General features: G+C 33.5%; 2 protein-coding genes across 6 annotated transcripts; both read right to left on the minus strand.

The window, feature by feature from the left end:
* Positions 1-332: 332 nt before the first annotated feature.
* LOC114175804 (rhomboid-like protein 14, mitochondrial) lies at positions 333-5,098 on the minus strand. Of its 3 annotated transcripts, none has more exons than XM_028060609.1 (3): positions 4,678-5,098; positions 3,851-4,596; positions 333-744 (listed from the first exon to the last, which is right to left on the minus strand). In XM_028060609.1, the coding sequence occupies exons 1-3, from the start codon at positions 4,888-4,890 to the stop codon at positions 726-728; spliced, it is 978 nt and encodes a 325-aa protein (XP_027916410.1). In that variant the 5' UTR covers positions 4,891-5,098; the 3' UTR covers positions 333-725. The 3 variants fall into 3 exon arrangements, with proteins under 3 accessions (XP_027916410.1, XP_027916411.1, XP_027916412.1); XM_028060610.1 differs by lacking the exon at positions 333-744 and adding an exon at positions 3,299-3,530; XM_028060611.1 differs by lacking the exon at positions 333-744 and adding an exon at positions 3,304-3,527.
* Positions 5,099-6,520: 1,422 nt separating this feature from the next.
* LOC114177435 (cyprosin-like) lies at positions 6,521-10,150 on the minus strand. 3 transcript variants are annotated; one of them, XM_028062771.1, is made up of 14 exons: positions 10,043-10,139; positions 9,609-9,948; positions 9,443-9,503; positions 9,141-9,235; positions 8,944-9,056; positions 8,630-8,798; positions 8,503-8,542; positions 7,998-8,062; positions 7,801-7,914; positions 7,645-7,709; positions 7,396-7,552; positions 7,156-7,275; positions 6,898-6,986; positions 6,521-6,810 (listed from the first exon to the last, which is right to left on the minus strand). In XM_028062771.1, exons 2-14 carry the CDS (start codon positions 9,912-9,914, stop codon positions 6,726-6,728), a joined length of 1,479 nt encoding a protein of 492 aa, XP_027918572.1. In that variant the 5' UTR covers positions 9,915-9,948; positions 10,043-10,139; the 3' UTR covers positions 6,521-6,725. The 3 variants fall into 3 exon arrangements, with proteins under 3 accessions (XP_027918572.1, XP_027918571.1, XP_027918569.1); XM_028062768.1 differs by having other exon boundaries at positions 6,524-6,810; positions 9,609-9,927; positions 10,043-10,150; XM_028062770.1 differs by lacking the exon at positions 10,043-10,139 and having other exon boundaries at positions 9,609-10,021.
* Between the last annotated feature and the right edge of the window lie 431 nt (positions 10,151-10,581).

Raw genomic sequence — 10,581 nt, forward strand, 5'->3', positions numbered from 1 at the left:
ATTCCAAAACCCAGTTTGACAGCTTTGGACACAGTTTATTCAAAACAAGTAAAAATAAATATTTCATTAAAATTAAGAATATCACTCAACCACGATGTCTACGAGAATAATTGAGGGAACATTTTAGAAATTACTTTAATTTTGGAGATCTTAGATGTTATGCAATGAATGAGCAGGACATTTAAAAGATTATTAATCCAAATAAATGGTGGCGACAGCTAAAGAGGAAATAATAAAGAAAGAAAGAGAAAAAGAAGTTCCCTTGGAAATTCAGGAAGATGCACAGCAAAACCAATGCCTATATATGATGTTGCTGTTGAAGTGGCTATACATGTTTAATGTTACTTAAAATCCTGTTATGGGTGGGTTAGCCAAGATAAGAAAAGAGCATGTTGTGATCCTGGTGGTGGTAATAGGATTGTGCAGCAGTGTTGTTGAAAGTAGGAAACATGTGAGCATCAAGAACAGGCTTGGAGCTGGAAACAACATCACTCTGCATTGCCAGTCCAAGGACAATGATCTGGGACAACAAAACATAGAAAACGGGAAAGAGTTTGGGTGGGACTTCTCAGACAACGTTTTTGGAACAACACTGTTTTTCTGTGATGTGGGGTGGGAAAAGGTTAAGGACTATCATTTTAATGCTTATTCCTTCGGCAGGGACAGAGTACGATGTGATGGTGTCGGATGTTCATGGCTCCTATCTGCTGAAGGCATTTATGGCTTCAATGGACAAACGGGTTTCTGGGAATTCATGTACCCATGGCCAAATTAATCACATCTACTTTATCATAATAATCAGCTAAAACTTTCACTCTGCTATCTTCATTTCTTTCTTCTCACTTCTTTAGGATCGGATGATTATTATCACCTTTCTTTGATTAATGTACTAATAATACTAGAGAAAAAAATCATTTAAATGAATGTATATGAAAAAAATAAAGAATACAATAGAATAAAGATGTTATAATATTAAAGTATATAATTGAGTTATTATTCAACTTTAATAAAAATTAAAATATATAACTTTGTTGACAAAGAAAACAATTAATATATTTATTAATATCATAATGTATGTTTACTGATTCATATGTATGAATATTTAATGCTATCATTATTATATATTAATTAGCATTTATTTTTATTTTTTTTGCAGTTTAATATTTACTATATTAAAATTTAAGATTGTTAACATATACTAATAAATGTACATACGTTAATATTATCTTAAACACTTATTTAATTAATGAGAGATATTAAGAAGATTTTAATATTTTTAGGATTTTTTTATTGGATGAGACAATTCAAGAGGTGATTCATTTATTTAAAAAATTTAATTTTTTGTAATTAAATGTTTTGTTTGAACAGAAAAATTAAAAAACATTTAAAATGTATGATTATATATTTTTTTTAAAATTTCAATTAGCTAAATTAAAAAAATTAAATGTTTTTTAATTTCTCTATTCAAATAAAATATTTTATTATAAATAAATTTAAATTTAAAAAAAAAATATTTCATTAAAATACTCTATCTAAACAAATTAGACAATTCATTTTCTTTCTTTGCGGTTATTTCTCTTGAAATATAGTAGTTAAGATTAGTTTTTTACCAAAAACATTAAATTTCAAGTAAACTATAAGTATGAGAAATAATTTTCTCAGCTTTTTAGGAGCAAAATAAGTTAATATCCTTTCTATATCTGCATATATTAATATCCTTTGTCAAATTCTTTCTTTATGTTGTAACTTTATTTTTTAATTTTTATAAAATAACAAATATTTCATGTTTTATTGTAAAAAAATCTTTAAATAACAATTCATAATAATGTATTTTTATTATTATAGTAAATAATTCAGATATTAATATATAAATTAAAAATTATTAATCTATGCAATAGCCAATGTCATAAGTAAAAAAAAAAATTACAATTAGTAACTAATTAAACTCTAAATTAATTAAAAGTATTAATTACTAAAAATTTAATTATCAAACGAATTAATGTCTAAATTAATCATAAATATTAGACAATAATATTTTTATCTATCATTGTTAAACAAAAAAGTCTCTGGTTCAAGTGCAATATGGCCTAGCTGCATCGAATAAAAGAATAGAAAGCTAACTAGACTCTTTCATGTATGCTCCACTCGGCTTGGAAATATAGTTCAGTTGTTAGAGTTCCACTCTTGCAACTAGGTTATTGCGATTATAGGTTGAATATTTAATTGTTAGCGGTAATAATAGTATCTTACCTGAATCGGTGACTTACTTTTTCTATGTAATGAATAAGAGGACCAAAACATGTTATTGTAAAACTTTACTAAGACAAACATTCTGAAGTATGTCATTGAAAGACTTTACTAAAACAAATATGGACCGTTAAGAAGTAGAAAAGATAGGAACAACAATTGGTGAGATTTAGTACGGAGGACAATTAATCAGATTTAGTATGGATCATACAAGGATCAGCACTTGAAGGTATACTGTTTATTAGGGACCAAAGTAAAACTATGCATGAAATTTCAATCAGCATAGAAAGATTTGAAAGACCAATGGTGTCGGAAAGAGCAAAAGAGACAAAGATTTCAATCAACTAATATGTGACATACAAACATCATGAAGCTATGAAAGTATATAGTCATAATTATTGATCTTGATGCCACCCCCAGCGATGTGATTGATTATGTGATGCTCAAAAGTTCTTTAAACTTGCAACGATTGGTGTGAAATAGGATTAGAAAGGCATCTAAGTGGTTAGGTTTGCCATGAACTGTTATCCCTCTTTTAAGAAAGAAAACCTTGTCATAACGCAGTGATAAATCTAAAATGTAACAGCATTAGAGAATGAGCCTCTACATCGTCGACTCCCCTTTCTGTGGTCTATGGCAATAACTTACATTGATTACGTCGGCGACATCAGCTCCGACGTAAACCTTGAAAGTGAGTTTCTTCTTTTTGTTCCTTCCATTTGTTTGTTTACTACATATTAAAATTGATCTTTGAATAACGAGTGCATTGACTCATGGACTCCCGATTAAAGTTTCCATATAAATGACTCCTAGTTTTCTATTGGCATTTGATATGGCCTTTATTTCTTCCTCTTTCTCGTGTTCTTGTTCATCCAGTTGCTGCTCTGTTTTTATCATTCTCTGTTTTTTTTCTTTCAAAATTTAGAACCGATTATTTGTTTGTTGTTCTTATGTTTGCTTATAAAAAAACACTGTTCCCGATTACTTTCAACTTATAGGATAATGTCAAGCACCCAAAACCAAAGCAATGCATCCTCACATTAGTAAACGAAATATTAGAGTTTTTATGAATTATGTTCAATACTTTATAGCATCACAATCATAAGAATTATATAAATGTTACAATATTAGTTTGTCACTATGCTATTTTTAATCATCTTTGTTGTTTTTAATCACATAATATGTAAAATTTGTCGGCCATGACTTTCCGCCATAGGCCGCCACGCCATCCGCCATATTTATGTGGCAGATATTTGGCTCACACCGTCATAGGCCGTCATCTGCTATTGATAACATTTGTTTAGGTAAACACAGTGGATTTAAGTAAATAAGTTCAAACTATCCTGCAATGAAATACTAATTTTGATAGAAAAAAAAAATACCAACAAAAGCTACTATAAAATCATTCAATTTTTGTTAAAAGAATCTGCCAAATCAATCTAGCATGAACACATTCATTACTCAATGTAATTGCTAAGCTCACATAACCTATCATCATAATTCTATAACAAACATATGTTGAAACAAAAAGTGTAACACATGTGAAATCTGGGTATCCAAATGTATTATTTACCAGAATCTATAGTGAACTACGATCGCCTACCTCAAAAATCTGTCGAGTCTCCGGCGGCGCAACTCATCCAAAGGAAGCCCATCAGGACGGGAACTCCGCTGAAAAGATGAGAGCCCATCGACACCCCTACTCGTCCCACACATTTCACACACACTCCGCAACCCAGAATCGTTATCATACGTACATGTCTGGCATCTCCACCCCCTGTTAGTTCCCACAGTGCCCCTTCCGGTGATCCTTCCCCGGCGTGGCAAGAACTTGAAAGGCCACTTCAAAAAATCAGTTACCCCTCTGACGAGCAATGTTATGGGATTAGAGCCGGAATAAGTGTTCCTCAACTTCACATAAAGAAGCCCTGCGAGAATGCCACCGAGATGGCCGATAAACGAGACACCCGGCACGAGGAGCTGAACGAGAATCAATTCGGCCCACGCGGCATAACGAGAGGGAACGATGACTCCGTGGACGTAGGAATAATCGCTGGATTGGGAATTGAGAACGACTTTCATGGCGAAGAGGACGCCGGAGAAGCCAACGGCGTATTCGTTGTAGTAGGGTTTGTCGTAGTCGAATAAGAGAAGCAGGGATTTAGATAAGATTAGGGTAACGCCCTGGGAGAGGAGAAGAAGGGAAGCAACCATGGAAGCGAAATTGACGCTTCCCATTGACGTCTCCAGCTGAAACCCTTTCCAGAGAAGCGATAGCATGTTGTAGACAAGGTGCGGTTCGCCGATGTGGTAAAACGGCGACAGAAGGAAGCGTTTCAAGTCCTTGTGCTGTTAACAGAATTAGAATTAGAATGTCGAAGCGTCGAATGAAACGTTGATCGTTGTAAGAAGATGAATCGAGAAAGTTACCTTGAGAATGAGGTGAGGGTTGAACCAGACTTGCTGGATGGGAGGAATGAGGGAATCGAAGAGGGAGGGGCGGAGATAGATGAGAGTGTTGGCGGCGATGAGGGCGGCGGTCACCGGCGGCTTGTGATCCGACCGGTAATACTCGCTGAAGGTGTGGAGAGCGAGGAGAGGGAGCATTCCACGAGAAACCCTTTGCCCGATTCTCACTTCCATTTTCGCAAACTCGAAATTCCAATTCCCCACACAGACACGCAGAAAATTGAATTTAAGCACTATAATTGATAGAGAAAACAAAATCGCAAGGCCTTTGAGAACAAGAAACGTATTTTATTTATTCAACCCTGGGAGAAGAATCCAGAGGTTTCCTTCAACTCTGAGCCAACTTTCTCTACGCTTCCACCGTAATGCATCAGGATTAGAATTCTAACATGTATCTTATTCAGTAAAATTATAATATTTCTTCCATGAGCATTTATTTTTATAAATGTATTTTAATATTTTAATTCTAATTCATCTTTAAATTTGTATTTATATTTTAACATTTTTGCGAATTTACTCCTGTATTGCATGACAGAAAAAAAAAAAACATTTTGAGATTCCTAATTTAATTATTTTTTACGCGTATAGTTATATACTTTTTCATTTAAAAAAATTGTAAGAAAATGTGGAAAGATCAAGTGAATCAATCCGCAACTTAGTTCAATTCACTTTTAAGAAAAAAATGATTTTTTTTCCGTCCAATCAAATTCAGACCCAACTTACCATAAATTAAAACTCATTTTATCATTTTTATCCACACCCTTTGTTAGGTTTATATCGAAATGATTTTATTAGCGAGATACAATACCAATGAGACTTAAGTTTAATATAAAGCTTTAATACAATTCTCAACCCAAAACTTTAAGACAATTAATTTATGAATGTTTATTCTTATATAATGTTCTATTTTATCATTTCTAACAAATATAGGACTTAAGTCATAGTTAATTTCTAACCTTCCTTCCTTGTGACTTTACCATAATTCATACTTATAATTCCAAAAGGAGAAACCTATGATAGGATCTTACATAAATTGGGGTTAGTTGATGTTTTAACTTTGTCAATTGGGATTAACTAAGTTTAACTAAAAGCATTGATAAAAATACGTTTTTGATGCGAGATAGTCCGATCAGCCGAGTCTCACCAGAAGAAGGTTTAATCTGTTGAATTTTAATCATAAACTTATGTTGAGGTTGATTATCAAACACATCGTTTTCCTCCACATAGATATATTAAATGCAACCAGAAGAAAATCATTTGTTACCATCCACAATCATAAGAAAACAACTAATTAACATTCGACTGTCATATGATAAACGATAACAGAATTCCAGAAGCTATTGTGTAAAACTATTGGAGAAAGTTAAAATAAAAAAATAAAAATTGATGCAATTACATACCCGAAATCTGATTTGAGAGGTAATCGAATGGTAATGTGTGATTTTTTATCTCTTCTCGCTCTTTTTCTTACACGATCTCAATTTTTCCATCTTCTTTTACAATCCTGTTCTTTCCTCTTTCTTCTTCTTTGATTTCAACATTTTCCTCTTTTACGATCCCAACTTTTTCCTCTTTCTTCTTCTATGATTTTGCCCTATATTCCACTAAAGTAAACAAAAATAGATGAATACGAGATTAAATGTGCTTTTTCTCCCCTTCAACACTCTCAATATGTTTCAAAATGAATTTAAATTAAAAAAATATTTTATATATATATATATATATATATATATATATATATATATATAATATAAAGTTTAAATATATCACGGCTAAGGCATTTGTTTTTATTTTGCGTCACTGTTACAATCCAAGAGAAATAATATTTAACAAAATTTTATTCATGGAAGTATACCAAATTACTAATCAACATTTACAAGAGACCCCTGCAGCACATAAATTCCGAGGGTCTGCAGTTTTTAAATGCTATAAAATTCTATAAACCTTTATTTCTTTCTTTTTTGTTTTTTCCTACAAATAATTTGACACAGTACCAACACAAATTATGGCTAAGCAACTTCAGCAAAGCCAATACGAAGATTGCCGTAGTCAAACACTGTGTGATATGCTCCCAAGAAAAGATCTCCAAGAACCCTGCAACCATACTTCATCTGTCATATACTATTACCACTACTAACACTAATATGCTGCAGTAATTCATTACAATATTTTATTCATTACCAGAGGGGACCTTGTGGTGGTGGCACATCTAGAGGAACAAAACCACCATAGCAGACAGTGGAACAACCTTCTTCGATTCTTAGCATATACTGTGAACAAAAAAGGAACATTAATGTCTATTTAGTATTAATGACCAAATATGTAGTCAAGCAACCTTAGTTTCAGACATTTTTTACTTCGAGGAAAAAGGGACAGAACTAGGTAGCTAAGACACTGATGTTATGTGGGGCTTAGAAAAATTGACCATAAAACTCAGACCTGTTTCGGAGAGAGGGGAAATGATTTGTTTCCAATAGTGAATGTAATTTGTGGCATGGTGTCAATACTGTTGCAGTCTATAAATGTTTGTCCCACGGGATTGGGAAGCTTCTCACACAGCTTTTACAGAAAAAACAAAGAGCTTGTAAGTGCTAAAATGGAAAAGTTAGTTATTGAATACTTAATTCAAAGTAAAATCGATAACTCTGAGATTTAATTTAACCATTGTGCAACTATTACCTCATCTACATATTTTAATATTTTATCCTTTGTATTCTTTTGCTTAAGCTGAACTTGAATCCAAAAAACTACCATATCACAGAAAGTACACAAGGGGCTCTCCTTTGTTCTTGACTCGCCCCAGCTTTCATTATGTGCCGCTGATTCAATAACATCACTGCAGGTTAAAGGTAGACTTTGGTTAAGAGAATTGAAATAAAGGAATGTGTCTCAAAAGAAACAGAGGAAAATGATAAGTATTGTACTTACTTCTTTATGTATGTTCTATTATGTGAGCAGAGTCCAATGTCAACGCATATAATCTCAGGCTTTAACTGAAAACATGTATAATATATAAACAATAGTTAATTCCACTGGAACTTTGGATAATCACTGAGTATAGGGAGATAGTTATAAATAACAGACCCCAGAAATTATATATTCCCATATGGAATCGCCATAGTTATGGATGATGCTTTTACATTCATAACTCACATATCCTTCTGCTCCAATGGCATGGTTGATTTGAGTCACAATTTTCTGCAAACAAAAACTTGTTACAAAAGAGACACCTAAAAAAAAGACAACCAAAAAAACCACAAAGAAAATGTTTGAGATCATACAGTTGGACCGGCAATCAAAGAGGTTCCTGAGTCAATAATAGCAGCACAACCACCAGCACATAGCCCTGTAAATTAAAATTTAATTTTGTGATTCAACTCTAAGAAATAATCTGAAGAAATGAATTAGAATCAGTGGTATAAGTTGGCGGTTAAAAACACATTGGTGCTGTGAGAATGAACCTATAGGAGAAATTCAATGAAAAATTAACACCCTATTGCACCAACTTGTATCTGATATAGAATCTTGAGCAATCAATATTGTAAGAATTGACTCCGTAAAATCTCGTTTAGAAGGTTCTTAGACCGTCTGACATATTTTAGACTATCCTATGTTTATATCTAGTAGACCACATAATTAGATTGTCTCGTTCAAGGTCTCATAAATGTCAGATATAATATAACTGTATTTTTTACCTTATAAATATCATTAATAACTACAAGCAACAATGAAAAAACAAGGCATGTAGATTAACATCAAATGGAATAGAAATAAAAGGGAGAGAACCTGTTGGATTGTTTTCAAGTAGAATATCTCCCACCTCAATCTGGAGATGAAAACACAAAATGTCAATATCGAGATAGTTGATGCTAAAAGCTACAGAGACATAGATAAAGCTATAAATATAACAGACCTGCCAATAATCTTCATGAGTAAGTGGAACATAAGTATGATCACCCTTAAAGTGCCTCCAGTCAATACCACCAAAGACAATCTCACCCCCTATCTTTGACATCGGGTCTGGGTTTAGCCAGAGGGAGAAAATCTTTTGAGTCACATGCCCTTGTTCTATCAGGTTGTACCTGCATTTTCAGAACTAATCACTGTATTTCTGCCATCCTTTTGTCACCAAAGACAATCACAGCACTGAGCATGTGCTCTTGTTCACTCATCATTGAAAGGAAAAATCAAAGATCAAATATATGATAAACAAAACGGACTAATTACCACACTGGTGTGACTTGTCCCACTGACTTGTTCAGGAATCCAAGTCCTAGTATCCCATCAAAATGATGTGCTAAAAACGCTAGAGGTCCTTCCTTTGTAATCTCAGCAAATTGCTGGATGGAAAATAACCAACCATCAGAAAAACCAACACCACAAAAACCCATTTGAATGAAAATACTGATTAGAGTCATAAAGACCTGATCTTTGACGATGAGTTCCCCTACTCTTAAATTATCTTGGCTGAAGAAGCCAGGAATGTGTCCATGGCCATAAGGGATCCTGCAAGATGTTCCTGGACATTTCCCAAACAAAAACTTCAGTATAAGCATTATTAAGTACATGGTGAAGTTCACGTAGCTCTCACTCAATGTAAGTTTCATTTCCCATGTGTTCTTGAATTAGTAGGATTAACATGAATTTCAACTAATAACACAACCTTTGAACTTGTAAAACCAAATGAATTAACTTCGTATTCAATGTCATGCTAATTCGGACTCACCTATTTTCGTATAGGTGTTAGAGAGCTTGGACCTATACTTGGAATGGAAATAGCAAGCAATCTGCAGGTAGTCACATATATCTTGTTTTAAAAATGAACTCAGTGAATGAAAAAGAAAATCTGAAGGAGTGTTCAATTGCATCAGATCATAGGGTATCTAACTTACAGACAAAATGCATTTGGAAGAAGGAACCCAGAGATTCGAGCTTCCAGTGTCAAACACAACTCTGAAGGTTTGAGGAGGTGACCCAATACCAATTTCTCCAAAATACTGTGCATCAAGATAATTCTTCAAATACACTGTATCTGGTTTTATATGATGAACAGACTCTCTGATCCTTGCAGAACTAAAACTGTTAATGTCCAAACTCCTCTTTTTGAGACCAACCCTTAATAACTCCTTATCAGAAACAGCCAAGGATCCAAACCAAGCACACACACACGTCAAAACCAGCAAATACTTGAATGCCATTTTCTCAACTCATCTGTTAATTGGCAATTAAACACTTTAAAGGCATTTTCAGCTGTTCAACAAAACTCATATGCATAACTCTATAGCGTAGTATCTAATGATAAATTCGAAAAAGGAAAAAGAAATACCTGATATAGAAATTATTCTTAAAGCAGGGGTAAATGAGAAAGAGTTACACTGTTATAGTGCAGGCACGGAACCACAACACAGGTGTAACATGGGATTGATATATAAATCTAAGCATGATAAGGTTGGTCGGTACCTATTAATAAGTAGTGGGTAAGAAGGAAGTGTTAACATTTTGCTACCCTTTCACCTAAAAAGACCAAAATATGGCTCCTTCGAATTTTCACTTGGATTAACCGTGCATGGAAACCACAGCGTAGTTTCGTGTAGGATAATGCAACTTTTAGTACGGTAAACGAAGTAGCTTCAGCAGCACTTGGGAATATACAATACAAGACTGAGAGGTTCGATAAGTGGACTATTTGATATGTTATTCCACCTAAGTACGAGTAACACCGTTAACGATGTTGTCGCAAGGTTACTTGATCGGAAATTCTTAATGTTTTTATCGAATCCCACGGTTCCTAGTTTGTCATGGGCAGTGGGATTATTAATTATTTATTTTCGCCAGACCTTACTGTTCTTCTTTAAAATATATTGG

This window comes from Vigna unguiculata, chromosome 3 (genome assembly GCF_004118075.2).
Source record: "Vigna unguiculata cultivar IT97K-499-35 chromosome 3, ASM411807v1, whole genome shotgun sequence".
NCBI lineage: Eukaryota > Viridiplantae > Streptophyta > Magnoliopsida > Fabales > Fabaceae > Vigna > Vigna unguiculata.